Genomic DNA, 21,554 nt, shown 5'->3' on the forward strand with positions numbered 1-21,554 from the left:
GTTTTTCATGTTGAGCCACTGGGAAATCTCATTATAATAATTGCCCACCTGCTAGTTAGCATGCATTGGTTATTATCAATCTATTATCCCCTTTTCCTGCTTTATGTCTTATTATTCCTCTGCTACTTGACTTGATTTAAAGTAGAAATGTGAAATGCATTAAAAACTAGGTTTTAATAGGCAAAATTAAGATCTAGGTTGTATCAAATGCAATAAAAATGCATTCATTCATTTTAAAACATGTACTTTCAAGTAACACATTGATACAAAAGGGTAAAACTGGATTAGATATGTGGTAATTGAATTTGTGAGTTTTGAGTGGGGAAAATGTAAATAATGTATGAAGTATTAAGAACAGTACTGATTAAATCATAGAACTTATTATGTTGCTGTGAAGTGGTGTATCTGGTTACATTGAATATTACATCAATAGAGACTGCAGGCAGAACAGTCCCATACTAATGAATTCTTTCTTTTATACAGGAAAGTAGAGACTTCATACAATTTGCATGCTTATACGCAACATAGGATCTGTTAGTGGTAAGACTTGGCATCAGGGGTAATTATGAAGCCTTACTCACGACGGAGTACCCTGGAGGATGAGTGAATGAGGCACTGATTTTGGAGCTTGGAGTTTGAATGTTTCAGCACCATGGAGAGAGACTGAGAAAGCTCACCGGTAGGTTTAAAAGCTTCTGCGCCATGGACGGACACAAAAAACTGTAACAATAAGCCTTTATGGGAAAGAAAGAGTTCTCACTGACACCCACTTGTGTTGAAATATCAACTATGCAGACGTGAGTTCTATTTCTCAGATGGAAATATAGCACATGCCAAAATCCTATCCGTCTGTTCATGTTGTCATATTGTATGAATGCCTTTTGAGTTTGGTGGAATTTATCTTTATTGAGGGGGCGTGCATGGTCCACTGGGCTTTGTAAGAAGAGTTTGATGAAAATGTATATTTCTTCTATTAAAGTTATTCTAATAATGTTCAGTGTTAGCATTGATATTTAGGTTGCATATCTTAATGTTTTTATGAAAATATATTATGTATGTATATGTATATATATTTAGATGTGTGTGTATACATACATAATACATATATAGATGTGTTTATATGTAAATATATAGATATGAGAGACAGGGAGAGAGAGTTGGCGTTTCATGTGCCAATATGAACTTATATGATCTGTCCTATTTTCATACTGGATATTTGATTCATTTTTATCCCTGGGTGAGTGCGTCAAGGCCTCTTGTTTGGACCAACATGATTTCAGCTGTGATTTGACACTGCAGGAAAGTTGGAGACAACTGCATGCTTTTTGTTTTTGGGGGTCAGGCTTCTTTTAATAAGTCACAGTGATTTCACTGCTCTTGGAAAGGATGGTGGCGCTGCACAGGACAACCTTGATCAATGGTATCCACAGAGCACTGGATCAGTTGTACTGAGCGGCCTGAGGCCCAGCCTGTGTAGCTGCCATGCTGCCCTCATTACAGTAATGATCTCCCAGTGCACAGCTCCCACGTGAAGCCCCATCACCACACAGACTCTGACTGTACCTCACACTCTCTTCAAATAGTGAGATTTCCTATAGTACGCAATGAACACATTTGAGTGTTGATATTCCACACATGGTCTTGTAAGTTATTGGATTTCCACTTTACATAAATAGGCTTCAGAATTGATCTTGTGTCGCACCTGTGTCTTCGTCAATGGTGAAAGTGCCCAGTCCGCTGCCACCTCTGACAGAGTACCTCAACACCCCGTCTCGCCCCTTGTCGTCATCCTTAGCGTTGACTGTCAGGACACTTGTGCCTGCACGAGAGTTCTCCTTCACTGAGCCTCTCAGCGCAAAGTCAGGAAAGTAAGGTGCATACAAATTCTCATTGACATCCACCACCTGAAAAAAATGTTATGGCTTTAATTTTGACTGTGAAGATATGTATATCAGCACGGTATGGTTGTACAATATATAATTCGAAGAAATTACCATTATTGCCTTTAATTACATTACGGCTATAGCTATGAAGGAATCATTTTGGTAAATCATTTATTTACTTTGCTAGTGTACCCTAAATGGTCCTTTTCATGAAATGAAATGGATTGAAATATAATGTAATTGATTTTCTTTCTTTCCTGAGGATAACAACAGGGGGAGCATTAACGAAAACATGTAAATGATGCCGGGTCGTATCAACATTTGAAGCTTGAAATGAACAAACAAAACTATAAATGTCAATGCTTAATTGATGAAACTGGTTTTGATTTTGAATTAGTTTCAATACAAATTTGTGTGTGTGTGTGTGTGTGTGTGTGTGTGTGTATGTGTGTGTGTGTGTGTGTGTGTGTGTGTGTGTGTGTTACACACCTCCACCTCCACAAATGTCTGACTGATGAGGCTGGGTACTCCTCTGTCCTCAGCAAGCAATGTCAGGTTGAAAAACTGTTGTTTCTCAAAGTCCAGCTCCTTCCTAATCCTCAAAACTCCGCTCACAGCATCGATCTGCACAAAGCATCACAAAGCATAATGCCATAATCATATCATAAACTGTCAATAAAAAGAGGATTAGCATATGCAACAGCATAGACAATACAAATAGTGACATCACGTACCTCAAAAGTGCCATTGAAGTCATTAATCAAGGAGTATCGGACCTGTCCACTGGGACCCATGTCTGGGTCCTGAGCCTGCACCCAGGTAATCACAGCCCCTGGAGGCAGGTCCTCCAGTACTCGAGCACTATAGCTGCCAGGGATGAAAGCTGGAGCGCAATCATTGACATCCTCCACTATTATAGTGAGAGTAGTCACTGATGACCTACGAGTGCCTCTTTCTGCCTTGTCTCTCACTTCAATCTTCAATGTGAACATTGGGACGGTTTCTCTGTCTAAGTGGCTCGAAACAAATACACTTCCAGTTTCGCTGTCAATACCAAACTGAGGGACACAGGTCAGCATTACGTAGGAAAGCTGTCCATTTTGACCCATGTCTCTGTCAAAGGCAGTCATGGTAATAACTTCAATTCCAATGGCCGCGTTTTCTGCAACAAGCGCAGAGAAGCTGTCCTGATAAAACTGGGGGTCGTTATCATTCGCGTCCTCAACGATCACAGTCAGTAGTCTCCAACTGCACAACTGAGGAACGCCCTGGTCGTAGATGGTGATATTAAGGAAGTACCGATCCATTCGCTCGCGGTCAAGTGGCTGCAACACAGTTATCAACCCGTTCTCCATGTTGATGTTGAAGCAGTTTTCTTTGTTACCATCAGATATGGAAAAGAGAACACGGCCATTGAAGCCTGTGTCGCCATCTCGTGCTCTCACCTGAAATACACTGGCACCAGCAGCAAGGTCTTCTCTCACTAGAATACTGGTAGGTAAGGCCTCAAACTGTGGAGTACGTTGGTTTCTGGAGAAAAAGTCTGTATAGCTCTCATCTGGTCTTGGTCTAGCCATAGCAGACACTTTCGAGACCATTGTTTCTGCCAACAGCTGGGCTACCCTGGTCTCCTTGCAGTTGAACCCCATGGGTGGCATCCTATCCCTCACCACAGATACATTCACGAATGTAGGATCCGAGCACATCTCACCATCTGTTGCCACTATTTTCAGGTTGAATATCCCACTTTTTAAAGTAGGCCCTCCAAACGATCTTTTCAATGACAAAGCCCCGGAGTCTGGATTTAAGTGAAAATAGTCTAACTCGTTCCCAGACAGTATCTTGTAGGTCACCATTCCTAGTTCGTCCATGTCCACAGCTGACAAGGTCACAATAGTCTGACTGACAGGAAAGTCACGGCTTATCATCCCCTTGCAGGACACTCTCTCAAAGAGAGGCTGGTTGTCATTTATATTGATCAGACGAATGGTGACATTAACTTCACTCTCCCTTCTGTAGGGTGAACCCCAGTCAGAGGCCCGCACTGCAAAAGTATAGATATCATCTGATGACTCAAAGTCTAGGTCTCTTGTGATCCTCACCTCCCCTGTGTCCTGGTCTATTGTAAATGGAAGATTCAGTTCGCCACTTATTGTGTGGGTTACGTAACCATTCTCTCCTTTATCAGCATCAACAGCATACACCACAAGAGCAACAGTGCCTACAGGTAAGCTCTCGTTGATTGCAATATCGTAGAATGGCCTGTTGAACACTGGCGTGTTGTCATTAGCATCATCTATGGTGATTTGAACCCTTGCTTGCTGCTGACTGATAATATCAACCACCTCCATCTCTATGAAATCCCGTGATATCCTTGTCAGCTGCCTCTTGGTGGTAATAACTCCAGTCAAAGGGTTTATATCAAAGCACATTTGATCTGAGGGGCTGCTGAAGCTGTAATTGACACTCAGAGGAGCTGGGGAGATTTTCACCACCTCTACAATAGTGCCTGGAGGAGCTATTTCACTCAGCTTGACTCCATAAACATCTTTCTCGAAATTCGCCAACACTGGGTCTGGCTTTGTAACCAACAACTGAAGAACTTGAGTATTAGAAAACTTTGGCGGTATACCCCTGTCTTTAGCTTGGAAGGTTAAGTTGCAGCCATAGGGGAATGTATCCCAGTCAAACAATTCTGATGTTTTAACCCGATACTCATTCCCGACAGGCGATCGATCAATAACAAATTGTTCAAGGGGGTCACCCTCGATGATGGACACCCACTCTATATCCCCAGATGCCCCTTCGTCTTTGTCCTTCACAGTCATTATGGCATAGATTGGGTCCTTGTCCGCCCACGATGGAACGACAGCAACTGCTTTGAGAACAGGAGAAAATTCATTCACCCGCTCCACTGTTAGGACCAGCCTAGCAGTGCTGCTGATACCATTGTTCCCATAGAGTTGCATTCCTCTGTCGACCACCTGCACCTCCAGCTCAAATCTGTCTTGTTTGTCCATTCTGGGCCGACCTGTCAAGGTGATGACCCCGCTGGTCGGATGAACAGCGAATAGTTCAATTCTGTTCTTGAAGAAGTAGTAGAACTCCCCGTTGGTGCCCACATCAGCATCTGTGGCTGTTACACGTCCTATGCTGGCACCCAGAGGGGCACTCTCAGAGACAATGAATGAATAGGAGGTAGGGGAGAAGAGAGGTCGGAGATCATTGGTATCCAAGACCTTGATATGAACAGTGGCTAAGGCCTCTCGGCCTCCATGGGCAGATGCCTTAACCGTCAGTGTGTAATTGTCCTGAACTTCCCGGTTCAATGTTGCACCACTGCCTCCGTTAGTGCATATACGGAGAAAACTAAAATCTCCCATTACAAACTCCTCAGCCTGGAAGATTCCCTCACTGTCTCCAGAAGCAACAGAATATTTTATGTTTAAAGACCGAGGTGGCCCTAGAATGATGCCCATTTTGACATCACTACTTGTATAGGTTCTTGCCGCAGAGTTCTCGAAGATGGAAGCATTATAGGCAGGCTGGGTAAAGAGCAGCAAAACTTGTCCTGCCCTTGTTTCTGTCAGGAACTGGGCATGGGTTGACGGAAAACCGAGGAGAAAGAAGACGCATATACAGTGGAAAAGAAGAGAAAGGTTGGGGAGAGGAAGCATATTTCCCCACCGATTACCCTTCATCACTATTCCATCACCCAGTCACCCTATATTTGGAAAGAATAACAAAGAAAAACAGATCTGATTCAGTTGGTGAGTTGTTAATGACATGCATGCTAAATATTTGACAGAGAACTGAGACAAAAGTTAAAAAGACAGGGGTATGGGCTACTGCTTATCACTACATGGATATGATGGCATATTCAATGTTGCGCTCCAACAGTTTGCATTCAAACACAGAATATTGCACCCCAAAAGGCTCAGAAGCAGAACTGACGTATCTTTAAACAAACCACATCAAAGTGCAGCGCACTTACACAGCATCAGTGAAACACATCATGTCACCAGATTAAATACCGGGGATCAGGAGCAATCACTGTTACTGTATTACAGAGTGAGACACAGGGCTTGTTATTCTTCAGCAAGTGACAACCAGGGTACGGTATTTTCACGAGAAAAAAATGTATGGGACAACAATACATAGCTTAATTAACTCTATTGTACACAGACCTCACTCACACATCAGAGCGTGTCCTACCTTTACACGAAACAGCTCAGTGGAAGTAAATCCTTTTCCATCCCCTCTCCGACAGGCAGGGGAAAAAAGCAAAGCATAACGCACGAAACAATCGAGCAGAAGTCGGTGGTGAAATGGACAATTCATGTGCACATATCCCGACGGGCAGTTAGGCTGCAGTGATCCTCGTAAAACTATACGCGATTGTCCCAGTTCCCTGCATCGAACTAATGTAACCCTGGAGTGCAGTGGGCTACTTCGACTTTATCTGCAATAGTTCACACAAAACTGTCGTTAAAACAGATATGTGGCACTTGCTGATTTGAGGTTTTAAGTCCGAGATATGGTATTAAGAACATGTCGTGGAAGTTAGGAAGCGGTCAGCATCAGTTGTCGGTTGAGTGGGACCACTAAGCGCTCACAGGATGGAGGAGGCGGGCTGGTTAAACTCCGACTGTTGCCGAGTGTAGCCGAGAACATCCGGAAGTGTGTGTGTGCGTGCAGCAGTCTGCAGCTACCGGTCTCTGTCGCTCACACACACACACACACACACACACACACACACACACACACACACACACATACGAGCTTTTAGGGGTTAGTCACACATCTGGCCACCAGTTAAACTTATCTCAGCCTTCATCATGTCCGTTTTGTGTTACAATAAGGGATGTGGACAGCGGTTTGATCCAGAACAGAACCCAGACGGTGAGTAGTATCTTAGTTAGCTAACGTGAACTACCGCTGTGCCCCGCGCCAGTGTGTTAGCAAGCTAACGTTAACCTCTGATGGTCATCTAGAATGTTCTGCAGCGACGAGCAGGCCTGCTGCTGGGCCCATGTAGCTAACCTGATACAACTGTAGCTGACTGGACCCAACATCGTAACAACTTCATTCACCAACGCCGCTGTAGCTGATCATTCAGGAAGCCTTGTGTGACTTAGCACCGTGTTGTTAGCATTTTAAGCTCCTGTGGTTAGCAGGTGAAGTTAGACGGTAACGTTAGACTTTGCAGGACCATTGTCCCGTACAAAACACACCGTACACCGGTTTAAAGTTTCAGAAACAAGCCATTCAACGTTTTTACTCATTTCTCTACTTTTCCCATAACCATTATGTCAGTAGTATTGCGAAAAGATTGTTTTCAAACCGAGTAACCGGTCAACTGTAAGGTTCAGTTTTTAAGGGAAGTAGCGTTACGTCTGTGTTTATGATTGAATGCTAATCAAATTGCTTGTTTTGTGCCACTTTCATTTGTCAAGCAACGTTCAGTTCCACTTGAAATGAAAGAGACATAAATACTGCAAAGTTATACCACTGCATTGAGAACCAATGAGCTGTAGGTTTGTAATTACAAACCTTATGTTTCAGCATACCTCCACCTGAGCATGCAGAGATGCAAAACTAGGAGCATATTGTGTAGAAGTAGGATAAGATCATAAGAGTCATTTTCCTTAGTACAGTACCAAGCTGGCTTATGCCAGAGGAAAGCCCAAATCTAAATTTGAACCCACACTGTAAATATCAATCTGTGAAAGTGAGAACAGTGTCCACAGTAATCGGAACATCTGACAAACATCTGTCAAAGAGTCGCCACTCATCATCATGAGCAAAGCTAGTTATTCCCATCTCATTGCCTTTTGTCATGTTTGAGGCAATAGTCGAGTTGGTGTTTACAGGTGTGCCACACAGTTATAGCGTGTATTGTCCGGTTTTATGTTTAAAAAGATAAGATAAAGATAATTCATTCCTTACACATTTAGCTGATAACATCTACAAATAATGAACTTTTTGGTTGATTTCCTTTCGGTAGAAATGTCCTCCTTTTATCTTCAAGTAATATGTCTGGCAATACACAAAATTTAATTTCTGAATAGGGTGCCTCTTCTCATAACACTAGAGTATATAATCATTGCTTTTAGGGGTGGAAGTGTATACGGCAACAGCATATAGAAGGGTTATAGCTCAGGCTCTTCTGTACTGTAAGGACCATTCTTGATTTATGGCGACACCCAGCCAACTTTTTCTTTCTTCATTCAGCAGCCATTTATCTTGTAGGGCAGTTCCAAAAAAGAGGACATTGAAAAAAAATCACGCCGTACTTTTAAAATGAGGTAAATCTTAAACGAGGATTTGTCAAACTGTCCGATGGGTGTCATAAATCCAGACCATAAGTCTATGTACTCTGTGTGTTGCACTTCACAAGGACACAATGAAGATCATTTTAAGTTTTTGTGTCGGATGTTGTGGAAATTGTTGTCTAATTTCTGATCAAAAACATAACATTTGTGTTTTTAGTTTGCTAAATCTGTCCACAAATTATTCTTTATCAATGTCGCTTTTGGACTGATGATCAGTTCAGGATGATCTTAGTGTTTCTTACGAACTCGTTTCCTGTTAACTGCTGAATTGCCTTCAGAGAGAGAATAAACATTTATAATAGAAACGACAACGGTAGATACTGTTAGGGGACAGACATGGCAGCTATCAAGCAGTCCTGGGAATAATACAGCTACATTGCCAGATGAGTGTAACTTTTTCCTGTTATCTTTCTAAAATGTCTTCAAACTTTTGACTCCACTTTGGAGTTCTGTCTCACCATGAGCACCTCGAGTCATTTTGACACGGAGGCAGCATCAGACATGTGCTGACCCAAATCTTTTGATAGGTTTACCGCACGTGAAAGCAAATGAAGACGAGACGTCGTGATGTTGTAGTGTTTCAACAAGAAGGGCCTGGTGGCCGCCACAGTTTTGAATGACTCTAGATTATTTGTACTTGTTGATTCTCAAAATGCCTGCCACATTCAGAAACTACTTTTCTATAACTCTACTCATCGTTCTGTAAAATCATTTCATGGTGTACTTTGAAAGTTGACATTTCTGTGTCTCTATTGAGACCAGAAAAGCTGCAAGTCTCGGTTTCCGTGTTAGTCTATTCTGGTGTAGGCGACGGGGTCCACCACATACATTTCCTATAAATTAATCAAAGTTGTGTTCCTTTTCACAGATGGCTGCACCTATCATCCAGGAGTCCCAGTATTCCACGATGCATTGAAGGTAAGAAGCCTGAGAAAGCACAGTGAGATCATTGTCTTTGTTATCTGGTCAAAGTTCATGTCTGTGTGTCTTGCTCCAGGGATGGTCCTGCTGCAAGAGAAGAACTACCGACTTCTCCGACTTCCTCAGCATTGTTGTAAGTTTTAGTTTCTGTTTTAATCCTTACTTTTCAATCCTCCGAGGTCATCTTTCCATTGTCTGTTGTTTTCATAGGCATTGCCACCTTTTGCTGTGGCCATGTCGGCCCGGGCGCTCATCGTCTGAGAGTCTAACGCGGTGACTTTGTCCTCCGCAGGGCTGCACTAACGGTCCCCACAACAAGGAGAAGCCCCCTGAGCCGGTGAAACCAGATGAGACATCATCGGTAGAAAACAAAGACGCAGATGACCAAAAACCAAAGTTTAACGAGTACATCATCTCGGCTCCGAAGCCTCAGGAGGCGATACGCAGACCAAGGTTGTACAGTTAGTTATTTTATATTTGAATCAATACCAGAGGAATACCCGAAGCTCTCATTATTTGTTTAAGTAAAGCAAAAAATGTATGTAACATATGTAATACAACAATTTTATCAAATCGCATTTAAAGGAAACAAACAGGCCAAAAAGAACACACTTTTTCCATTCAATACAGCAACAGCGCGTTCAGTTTAAAACTATATATCCTTATTATCCCACATGTTACATTCTGCTGTGAGTTATTGCGGTTTAGTATGAAATGCATAACAAGACAGGTGCAGTGTTCGAGGTATTAAATCAGCCTGAACACTGAGGATCCACAGGCTCGTGGGAGGCGTTCTCTCATATTTTACTCTGGATGCTTCCCAACAGAGTTCAAAAGAAGGCTGATGAAGCAATTACTACTGAATAGTGAAACTCCTTTCAAGTAGTGTAAGGCTCTTAGCCTGGCTGCGTTCAACAGATCTCATTCTCAAGTGATGCTGCCGACAACGCATTCCTTACTTAAATTTTAAAAAAACGGAATACCCTTTTGATTATTTTTCAATTAACGAATGAATTACAAACAAATACATTTTGTCCCTTCCTTCCTTAATGTTTTGATTCTAATAGAGTTGTTACTGTTGCAGTGCTGACGAGCCGATGGAGAGAGTGCAGCATAAAGTCTCTACTTCTCTGAAGCAGGCTCTGGAGAGACTGAAGCTTTCCGAAAATCCGGCAGAGAAGAAAGGTGATAGCGGAGCGTTATCTCCCCCGTCTTTCTCCCTGTGTCTCTTCCATGTTTCTTTTTTTTAAGACCTCTTTATCGTAGACGGTCTACCATCCATTACATCCTCTTCTTGTTACAGCAGACAGGAAGGTCATGTTGACAGGGGAAGTTAATGGATGGCCTCTGGGAGTTCACGGCGTTTGAGTTAAAGATGGCAGGGATGGGACAACACATCATAGCTGCGGATGCATTTTTTAGATCCGAACATCCAAGTCAGTTTCTTTCTTTTTTTGACTCCATTTCTGTCTCCTGTCTTTCTAGAGGAAGATACCGACGAGATCAAGGTTGGAACGTCCTGTAAAAACGGAGGATGTACTAAAGTAGGTCAATGCCTGTATATTTGGGAAAACATGCTGAAATTGGTGTTGAAATTAGTAAAACATCTCTATTTGTATCCATACCTCTGTAGGGCTTTGGCAACCGCAGCTGAAATGTTTTTAATTTATTTACTTTAAATTCATGCTAAATTTGTGGATTCCACCAAATAAGTTTTGCCTTCTTCTCCGATTTTTGTAAGCCAATTTCAATTGACAGCTGTCATTAAATGAAAACATAAACAAATCATGATACTGCCCCAAAAGAGCTCGCCGCTGTGGGTGAGGTTAAGCGGCTGCAGCTCGTTCCTCCCCCCCCCCCCCCCTCCCCCCTCCAAAGCTACGTTTCTTGCTCGAGCTAATCGGGCCTGTCGGAGCAGAAATTCCCAGATTAGAACATAAATTGTAAAGAAACTGCATCGGCGGGTTTTGTAGAACCTTGGAGTGGGACTTAAATCATTTAAAACAATGATGTAAATCACTTCAACTGATGCGAGTGAAAGCCATGACATATTCTCTCACGGGCTGCCTGGTTTTCGGTTGATTAATCAGTTAAAGTCTTGGTGGAGTCTAAATTGGTATGTTTTAAACTTCTCCCAAAGTCAAGGCGAACAAGATATTCGTCATTATTCATTCTCGTACATGTGTGCTATGCAATAAAAGCCGTATTTGTATCTACTTCAATCTTTTGAACCGCACCTTTTGCTGTCATCTTCAGAGCTTTGATGGACCTGCAAGCGATTCGGACGTGTGCTTGTACCACTCTGGATTCCCTATCTTCCACGAAGGGTTAGTAATACGGAAAAATACTGCGTTTCACGGCATTGACATGAAATAGCAGATATGCTCTGGAAACTGTAAGAGAAGCGTGATGAGTGACACTACTATTTTCCTGTTGGTCTTGTTCACTGCTTCTCTTGAGTGACACGTTATTGACTGCTAAAAAAACAATCCAGCGAGTGAATGATCTTTCCTGCATCTCCAGGATGAAGTACTGGAGCTGCTGTAAGAGGAAAACCTCCGACTTTAACACCTTCCTCTCTCAAGAGGGCTGTACCACGGGAACACATCTATGGAGGAAAAAAGATACGGTAGGTCTGACGGCTACGTGTGCCGCAGCTCTAAACACTGGCACAGAGAGGAGACGATGCTTTGTGGTAGAGACTGAATTATTAATCAGTGTCTCAAATTACCAAAAAATCTCCACGCAGGGTAAGAAAGTGGTTCCATGTCGGTTCGACTGGCACCAGACGGGGGCGCAGGTCATCATCTCTATCTACGCCAAGAACGCCGTCCCAGAGCTCTGCTACGTGGAGGCAAACAGCACCACGGTGAGGCATAATATCAGTCTGGTGATTTATGTGCATATCTAAACTGCTTAGTTCTGGATCGTGTTGTTCTCAACCTGATGTTTTATTTCTCTCTTCTCCCTTCAGCTCGACATCCGTGTTATATTTGAGGGAGAGAAGGAATTTGCGCAAAAAATCAGCTTGTGGGGAGTAAGTAGAGCATCACTTTTCCACTGATGTTGAGTCAGTCCTGCTACCAGCCGGTTTTAATACATGTATTTATTTTCTACAGCATTCCAGACACTGCAGTATAACATACTTTCATGGTCTTAATATTTGATTTGTTACTGATCTTCAGTGGGGTCTTTGCGGTTGTAATTCAATATGACAGTAACTGTACCTAGAGAATACATTTCCACCTGAATTCGGGCCGATATGGCTGATATAGCATACGTCCATATTGTTAGGCTGCTGCGATATACAATGTATGTCTCGATATTTTCACATTTTTCTTAAAAAAAACAAAACTGTTGGATTTAACCCGTTGGTCGTGACAACGTGCTCATTCTTGCAGAATAATTTAAACACCCTGAGGTGGTGAACTGTCATTTTTATGTAAGATTGGTCTTTAAAAATGCATGCTTTTGTTCCCGTTTTTGATCTCACTTCTTTCGCTCTCTTCAGGCCCTATCGCTGTTCCCTCTTTCCCCTCCAGATATAAAAACACACACACACACACACCCCATACGCACACCTATGCTCATACTCACACACACACTCGCCCAGGAGAGTGTGATTGTGAGAGGGAGAGAGACGCAAACCGCCAAAGCAAGTCTCGTGCTGGCGGCTTAAAAAAAATGCCGCGACAATTAATATTTGTACTTTTCAACATCCCACATGGAGCGAGCCGCAATACGTTGAGTATATCCGATATATGGCCCACCCCTGACCTGAATACACACCACCAGTTCAACATGACTTGAAACTGCTCATAGCTCACTCGTGTTTTTCCAGACCAGCTTAAATGGGAAAGAAACTAAGCCGTTTTTGTCACACTCTCACGTTCCCTTGCAGGTGATCGATGTGAGTAAAAGCATAATAAACATGATGGCTGCCAAGATCGAGATAGCCATGAATAAGTCTGAGCCCATGTCATGGGCTCGTCTGGACCTTCCTCCCCTGCCCCCGCCCAAGGAGACGGAGCAGGAGACAGAGGAGACTGACAGCGAGGATGAAGATGAATGATGAGGACTCAATCAAAGGCCATACAGTCCATTCCTTACCTCTTCAAAGAGTCTCCTCTATTGCTCTCTTGGAACTTTGGCCTCTACTCTTGGACATTACAGTGTTTCCCCTTTCATTCCTTTTTGATTTTGCTGAAGTTTTGGTTCTTTTATAATTCATTATATATGTTTGAATGCTCAAAAATCTCCAAGTACTAATATTATTTTTTCACTGAAGTAATGAATGATTAACTGGGTAAACAATGACGTTTAGCAGATTTTTCATCAAGTCAGATGAGAACACTTGTTAATTTCAATAAAACTACACAATTCGATAGGAGTCAGGTGGGACCTTGCTTAATCTCAATCAAGCCTTTGACGTGGACTGCTTACATCAAGTCATTGTTATGGACCACAGGTGTGAGCGTCCTCTATGTCCTCAATGTTTGGGAGAAATATTCATTCCGTCCTGTAATTTCATAAATTGTTTAAATGATTGCATTGATCATCCACCATTATCACGTCGGACTGAATGTTGCATTTATATATATATTTCCGTGTGTGTGTGTGACAATGAAGCTGCTCTGTGTAGTTTGATCTCTTAAGATGTCCACACCTGTATAATAAGGATTTATTCTGAATAAATTGTTATAAGAAATACAACAGTTCCTTGAGACTCTTAAACTTAACAGAATGAAGATGTTCTCCGACTACCCCCCCCTTTTTTGCTCTCAATTAGTTTTTTACCTGATTATAGCTAATGTTTATTTTCTACAAGTTTTGTCTCTAAACAATCACTGCTGTATTAATCTTGTCAAAGCAACCTAGCGCAATTTTATAATGAGAATGTACTGTATTAAGGCAAATTATATCACTGCTACAGGCAATGTAAAGTCAAACCCATTCCACAGTCTAAAATGAAAATAATGTTATTTCCTCCACAACCATTTGGCGACCAGCGGTAATTATCTTGCATCCAGGTTGAGAACTGCTGTGCTGGACAGCATGCTTCAAAGGCTATGAATGTACGAATTCAATTTGGACGAATGACATCATGACGTCCGGGTAAAATCATTCGGGAACCAATTTATCTTACTAAAAATCAACTTTTGCATTGAACCTTTAAAACGGGGGTGATATATATACTGTGGATATTTCTCTCACACAGTATATGCAGACCAATTTGTGTTCGAGTGGTATTCAGGCCAGACTCTCTTCAAACGGTTGTGACCCGGTGAAACGAAACACTTCTCTTGAATTAAAGAAGGTGTGACCTTTCAAGGGAAGACTTTGATCCACATGCATCTCTGGGAATTGCAGTGACTTTTGCAAATGTCATAACGTTTTTAAAACTATGACTTAACTTTAAGGTTAGAATACTGAAGTATACGTCCCCGATGCCATGATGTCTCAGACCTTGACATCTATGCAGACAGGTATCACCTTTTCCTTTTTCCAGAAGCATGCCTCACACCACAAACAATCAATTTAAATGTTCATTAAAATGTGGTTCAGTCTAACTCCCACACAAAGACAATAAAAGAAAGTCCCCCAAGATATCTGAAGAGTTTGTGTTTCTGACTGAATGGCAATTGGATGCATGTGTTTCTTCATAATGCCTGCATACATGACTGATGCAACAAACTGCAGAGCCTTATATTGAAGGTAATCAGCTAAGTCCATGTTAACCATAGAGAATAACTGAAACATTTCATGACAGAAGGCATGAATTTACAAGTCGTGGGTGGAACATGATCGAAGTTTAACATCTCTTAACCCATTTAAAAATGTTCTCCATGCACAGTTTCTTACTCTTTTTAATACATTGGCAAAAACAAAGATTATAGACTCATTACAATTAGTTAATAATGTATAATTCACAGTGCTTTGTCGCTAAAATTCATAGATGAGTGTGTCACCGCACAGAGCTAGCTGTGCCTTCAGATAGTAATGTGAGAAATAAATAAAATTGTTTTTTGAAAAATAACTCTGCTGTCCTGAGTCTGCATTTGGGTCCATGAACGCACCACATCATAACACCTTTGATTGTATTGTCACTGCACCGAGACTCAGGCAGGGTGTCTGCACACAGCGAGTGGTCTGGGGGGGAATAGCGTGAACCTCCAAATAAGTAAGAAAGAAAAGTTAAAGTGAGTTGCAGGTGTGTGCACTGATGTCTTACCTAATTGTCACCGATATGTTAGCTACAGAAGCTGACCATAAAGTAGCACTTTGTTGTGCAATAACGTCACACTCAGTTGCAAACTTGTTGGCAACACCAAGCTAATGCAGTCTAATATAACACAGCCTGGATACATCAACACATCTATTTAACAGTTTAAAGATGAACTGAGCATTATAAAGTACACAAATGGAGGATTCAATGCAGGACTGTTGAGTGTATGTTGCTTTTTTATTTTAATGAGCAATGTGAGTCATTTGAGTTTGTCAGCTTGCTAGATCGTCTTCATGCCGAGCTTAGTGGCTTCTAAGGACCCAAGAAAAGGTCTTAAATCATATATTAAAAGAAAAGACATTTGACACATTAAATTGATGGATTTTAAATTTACTTCAGCATAAAGTCCCTCCAAATATGACAGAAGGATGGAGGCATTAAGGCAAGTTGTATGTGTTTTACTGCTAATGTTCACTCACTAACTCGTGACATAATCCCATCTGTGTTTCTGCCTAGCTGAACTGATTGAAAACATGGATAAGAAAGCAACTTGGGACCGCTTCTACACTGAGAGCAGCAGCAGCACAAACACCCTCAAACACTTTGAGTGGTTCTTTGGCTTCGATGCTGTCCGGGACTTCATTATGCCCCTATTGCAGACCAAGCCCCACCCAGACGGTTTGCTCCAAGTCCTGGCTATGGGCTGTGGCACTTCTGCTTTCGGGCCCTGTATTTACAGACGCTCTCCTCTCCCGGTCCGGGTCACTTGTGCAGACATTTCCCCCATAGCTGTGCGACTAATGCATGAACACGTCCAAACCAAAGCCATTCAAGCTCACAATCTTTCCTCTCGGCTTGAGTTCGTAGAGCTGGACTGCACACAGCTCCACGAGCACTACGGTTGTAGCAGTGTGGACCTTATAGTTGATAAGGGCACCACAGATGCCTTGTTGAGGTCTAAGGAAGGGAAATGGAAGGCCAATCAGGTGCTGAAGCAGTGTTTGTCGGTGTTGCGGAGCTCAGGGTCTCTGCTCCAGTTCTCTGATGAAGACCCTGATGCCAGGCTGCTGTGGCTGGAGACGGAGGCACAGGAGCCGGGGTTGATGGCAGCAGATGTTGGGGTGCAGGAGGTTGGGGAGCTAAGGGGACTGACTACTGCTACCAAGTGACTCCTCGCTCTATTGTATAGAAACTTTCTTCATCTGGATGGTGATAATATTAAATGAGTAAACTACTGAAGTGATTGTAAAAAGTAATTGATAAGGTACACAGACAGAGTGAGTTATCCACCAAACTGGACCTCCACATTCCGACAGCAGAGACAATAGATTTACTACTTATAAAATAACCTGAAGGTAAAGAATGACCTCTTTATGAAATGATAAAAGTTGACAAACCACTTAAACCAGGGGTGCCCAATATGTCGATCGCATTTTGCCACTTGATTTTCTAACACACGGGTCACAAGTCATCAGAGAAAGGTAATGACCAAATATATATATTATATATATATATTTATATATATATTTATATATATATATATATATATATATATATATATATATATATATATATATATATATATATATATATGCTGAGCAACAGACGTCTAACTGGACACAATTCAAATCGCAAGGATCAACAAGTCTTGGTTTATCAGAATTACCTGAAAGGAACAGTGTGTGAGATTTAGATCCATCTAGTGGTGAGGTTGCAAATTGCAACCAACTGCACAACCCTCAGCTCAGTACCTAATAGAACTACGGTGGCCTAAAGGTACGGATAGGTATCTTTAGGATTTTAGGCCAAGGAGCCACTCTTATCAATACTTTTTCATGACTAAATAATCTGAACAGGAATAGAAGTTATTTGTAATTTAGGTAGAACTAAATATTGGTTCTAGAGCTGCAACAGTTATGTTTACAACAGCAAAGCCACTAATAACTGGAAACAAATCTAAATTGTCCTGAGTGAAGTTTATAAATGATAATAATGAAGAACGCAGGTATCACATACAGTAGTATGTCATTCCTCCTGTCCTCTGTCCTGGCTGCTTTGTCTCAGCCAGCAGAGAAGTTTACAAGAACAAACTAAGACAAACAGACTTTTGGCCGAGCTCTGTATTCTGATGGTGACTTGTCAAAGAGTAAGAGTATAAGTCTACAAGAGGTTCAAAAGAAGTAGTGCAGCTTGAGAAGATAGGGGGTCATACTGTCAACACAGTTATGTTTAAAGAAAATGAAATTATAATGCATACATCTTAAGATTTATAGTTGTGGAAAGGAAAGGAAAATACCACAGATTCAGTGTTTTTTTTTTAAACTAATACCACCAGTATGAGTTGACACGCCTCAGACTATTTAAGCCAATGGCTCAAAGAGGGGAAACCAGTATCTATAAAGCCAGAAACAGTGAGGGATCTGAGGGAACGCCATTTGGGCTTCAGCTGATTAATCGTGCCACTAAAAACTAATGTACACAGAAAGAAAGGATAAATCAACTTACTTTCCCAGTAGAAGATGAACCTTGTGACTGAAATACAATTGAAAGCGCCTACATTTATATCGGCTGAATTGTACATATTCAAATGTCATGAAACTGTTCTTGCAGTTATTTTCGGACAGAGATTCCACACGGAGATGTACAACTTTGAGCAGTTTTTCTCTTCCTATTAAATCTAATTGTACTCCCCCGCCCTAAGGTGTAGTCTTACCTTTGGTTTGAGCGCGGGGAGGTCTGTACCCTCAGCTCTCTGTCGGCTAGAGTCAAAAACCTTCCTCCTTTTGGTTGCTGACTTTTGGCAGATTTTCGCATGCCTATGCTGTAGTGAGAGAAAAAGAGATGCACAGGACACAACAACTACACAGATGTAATGTGTCTCGACATGTTTTTGGGAAACATTTGAGATCTGTGCCTCTCTATTGCCCTATCTGCCATTTTGTCTCAATCACAATTCAAAAATGATTATTTTTAGTTGTTTTGAAAGAGTCAGAGAGCAAGACATGTGTCATTTCTGTGACAGCTGTGAAGTAAAGAATGCAAAACATCTTTCAAGGAAAATCTAACCACAAACTACAAAGTTCACACAAATACACACATGCCAACAAATGCATAACACAGTATTTGACAACTAATTTGGTTGAGTGCTAGAAGTGCACAAATGTGTGTATTGGCATCACAGGAAAACAATTTGTTCCATTAACTTATTGAGATCATTGTAGCTCTGATGTGATAAAACACATCTCTGTATTATATTTTACTCATGTTAGCAAAACAGACAGTAATGATGACAGCAAATATAGTGGTGTTAATGAACATATGCATCATATTTGTCTTTATCTATGTCTGTAACTACTATATAGATGAGACTGTGTACAAAATGCTTTCCACAATAACAATTATGTAAAGAAGTGTAAGTAATCTCAATCGTGCTTCAAGTGTACAAATAGCATTTGTTTTTCGGGTTTGATTCCTTGGTGACAAATTCTATTACATAGCAGCCAACCATTATCTACATTTACATACATTATATGACAGCAAGTCCTTGGTCAGTGTTTTAAATCATGTAGACTAAAATCTAACCAAAGTGTGTACAGTGTTCATCCTAGCAGAATATTTCGGACCAAAGAACTCATTCGTGCACATTACTAACTTTGCTTCTTCCCACAAGTACTTGTTAAACAACTCATTTAACATGTGCATACATGCCACTATGCACAATAGCAATTAGTAAAGTTACATCAAGTTTCTACTTTAACAAAAGAAAATGGATCAAAGAGAGTAATACAGGTGTGATGCAGGGGTGTGTAAATGTAATGTCTCTGGAGAGACATTTGTCCAACGATGGCCCAAAGACAGACAGGATGTGGACCAGTAAACAAACCTCAGAAAATATGTTTTCATTTTATTTCAAATTGATGTTTGTGTCACTTATTCTGAAACTCTGGCTTCCTGTCACAACAATGTAGGAAACGTGAAACAGCAGGTCCACGTGCTGTCAATCTGTGGACACTGGAGGACCACATAGGACCAAGGACAGGGTCCAACCTGACACCCTCAAACCTCCATACAAACATGCATCTCTATATTATTGGACATTATATGAGACCGTGTTTTTTAAATAGGCCTGAATGGAGACTTAATGTGTGGTTAACCCCTGGGCAGGTCACGTGACTCTCAAACGCGACAGGAGACTGAGTCACAATGTCATGTTAGTTGTATTATTTGAGCTCATGTGGATATATTCCTCTTAAAGTTGTATTTAATGTCTGTTTGTGCAGCGGAGGACTGTTGAGGACCTGATGGAGACTCTGAGGTAAGAACGAGCTGTTCTCAGTCGAACGTTCCATCGTTACCATGTTTACCAAATTGTGCATTTTTTCTAAATTCAGTCTGTTCCAACCGTTGGTCCGTCAGAAAAAGCCGAAATCTACTTTCACTCGAAAAAGCCGAAATCTACTTTCACTCGAAGAAACCTCCCAAGAAACACCTTCAAACCAGGATTTTTCTGCATCCGTGACTTAACGTTACTGATAAAGGTAAGTCTGATTCTGATCAACTTTTGCAGGAAAAAAAGCGAGATTTATATACTTTTTCCACCACTGTTTTTTATGTATTTATTTATGTATCTATCTGAACCGATGTTTATCCTAATATTGATAATATTTTCAGTTATCAGTGTATATTAATCCACTAGGACTGACTTTTGACTGTTGAGACCAAGTTTAAACAAGTTTATCTGAACAAAAGCTGCTTTCTTGGTTAGCTAACGTTAGCTTTATAGACCCGACCGTCCAGCGTTAGCTTAAACTGAGAAATGCTAATAGAAATATTGTTTCTTTATATTTATATAACTTCTCGGTGATACGGATCACAAGTGATGCACGCATGATAATATATTTAATCCATATTAACTCACAATTCATACATTTCTTACATACTTGTGATATTTTTCATACATATTAACACAATGAACAGCAGAGTGAAAGAACCACTAAAAGATATTTTCTATCGAAAAAGTGCTGATATGTTTCTGACTTTTAGTCAATGTAGACATATGGAAGGCCTCCTGCAGTAACAACACTGAAACAAATGCAAACATGTTGCACTGTACTGGGTTTGTTTCTGCTAATACTTTTGCGAGCGTATCATTTATTGTATGACATTTACTTTCTATCTAGTCACACTGCTTTGTGCTACTGATCCTTTCAATGTGATATGAGAAATGACTATGATATGGATCAGTGGTCTGAGGGTTGTGTGTGTTTTTACCCTCAGATGGCACGACAGTTCCCCTACGTCCCCCTACGTTCCTCCTCCACTCGCTGTGACCCATCTCCTCCCTCCTATTGTATCTTCACTCCTATTTCTCCTCTCTCTTCTTCTAGCTCCTCACCTAGTCCCCCACCAGACTACAACCCTGGCAGCACGGACACAGTCCCTCCAACCAGGAGCACGGTAAGAACAAAGAACCTGAATGTCACACAGTTATTTTAACACTTTGATAAGTTTCTTTCATCATCTCCCATTGAGACTCACATACCGAATGACTAACAGAACTGCCTGCAGAGAAGTCTATATGATGTAACAGTCCTTGGTTTGTTTCCACGATGTGGAGCAGTGGTCTGATGGTTGTATTTATTTTTTTAAACCTTCAGGCGGGACGACGCTTCACGTGGAGGACTTTCCTCATCCCGGACCCCAACCGCCCCGACTCCCCACGGATCATCCGCCGTAGAATCCCAGCCTCACAACGCAGCACTGGCTCCTCCACTCGCTGTGACCCATCTCCTCCCTCCTATTGTATCTTCACTCCTATTTCTCCTCTCTCTTCTTCTAGCTCCTCACCTAGTCCCCCACCAGACTACAACCCTGGCAGCACGGACACAGTCTCTCCAACCAGGAGCACGGTAAGAACAAAGAACCTGAATGTCACACAGTTATTTTAACACTTTGATAAGTTTCTTTCATCATCTCCCATTGAGACTCACATACCGAATGACTAACAGAACTGCCTGCAGAGAAGTCTATATGATGTAACAGTCCTTGGTTTGTTTCCACGATGTGGAGCAGTGTTCTGATGGTTGTATTTATTTTTTTAAACCTTCAGGCGGGACGACGCTTCACGTGGAAGTCTTTCCTCATCCCGGACCCCAACCGCCCCGACTCCCCACGGCTCATCCTCCGTAG

At 41.5% G+C, this 21,554-nt stretch overlaps 3 protein-coding genes and 1 long non-coding RNA gene across 4 annotated transcripts in view; 3 read left to right on the forward strand and 1 right to left on the reverse strand.

The window, feature by feature from the left end:
* fat3b (FAT atypical cadherin 3b) overlaps nt 1–5,584 on the reverse strand; it is a gene marked incomplete at both ends in the record, with an annotated part of 59,698 nt that extends 54,114 nt beyond the window's left edge. The window contains 3 exons of the mRNA XM_079282801.1: nt 1,703–1,904; nt 2,373–2,507; nt 2,618–5,584. Coding sequence (XP_079138927.1) covers nt 1,703–1,904; nt 2,373–2,507; nt 2,618–5,584 — 3,304 coding nt within the window. The remainder of the gene's footprint in view (nt 1–1,702; nt 1,905–2,372; nt 2,508–2,617) is intronic.
* A 1,022-nt stretch (nt 5,585–6,606) lies between these two features.
* On the forward strand, nt 6,607–14,734 carry LOC306788470 (cysteine and histidine-rich domain-containing protein 1-like). The gene is made up of 11 exons (XM_079284010.1): nt 6,607–6,785; nt 9,087–9,136; nt 9,216–9,272; nt 9,432–9,592; nt 10,224–10,324; nt 10,625–10,683; nt 11,396–11,466; nt 11,663–11,768; nt 11,889–12,008; nt 12,114–12,176; nt 13,041–14,734. Exons 1-11 carry the CDS (start codon nt 6,722–6,724, stop codon nt 13,209–13,211), a joined length of 1,023 nt encoding a protein of 340 aa, XP_079140136.1. The 5' UTR covers nt 6,607–6,721; the 3' UTR covers nt 13,212–14,734.
* Nucleotides 14,735–15,898: 1,164 nt separating this feature from the next.
* LOC306788471 (citrate synthase-lysine N-methyltransferase CSKMT, mitochondrial-like) lies at nt 15,899–16,534 on the forward strand (the record flags this gene model as incomplete). The annotated part of the gene is made up of 1 exon (XM_079284011.1): nt 15,899–16,534. One exon carries the CDS (start codon nt 15,899–15,901, stop codon nt 16,532–16,534), a length of 636 nt encoding a protein of 211 aa, XP_079140137.1.
* A 265-nt stretch (nt 16,535–16,799) lies between these two features.
* On the forward strand, nt 16,800–21,258 carry LOC306788475. Its single transcript, XR_013772603.1, has 5 exons — nt 16,800–16,846; nt 19,646–19,680; nt 19,757–19,903; nt 20,753–20,822; nt 21,023–21,258. It is a non-coding gene; the product is annotated as an uncharacterized lncRNA (long non-coding RNA).
* The last annotated feature ends 296 nt before the right edge of the window (nt 21,259–21,554 follow it).

The sequence above is a fragment of the Melanostigma gelatinosum genome (genome assembly GCF_949748355.1).
Source record: "Melanostigma gelatinosum genome assembly, chromosome: 14".
Lineage (NCBI taxonomy): Eukaryota > Metazoa > Chordata > Actinopteri > Perciformes > Zoarcidae > Melanostigma > Melanostigma gelatinosum.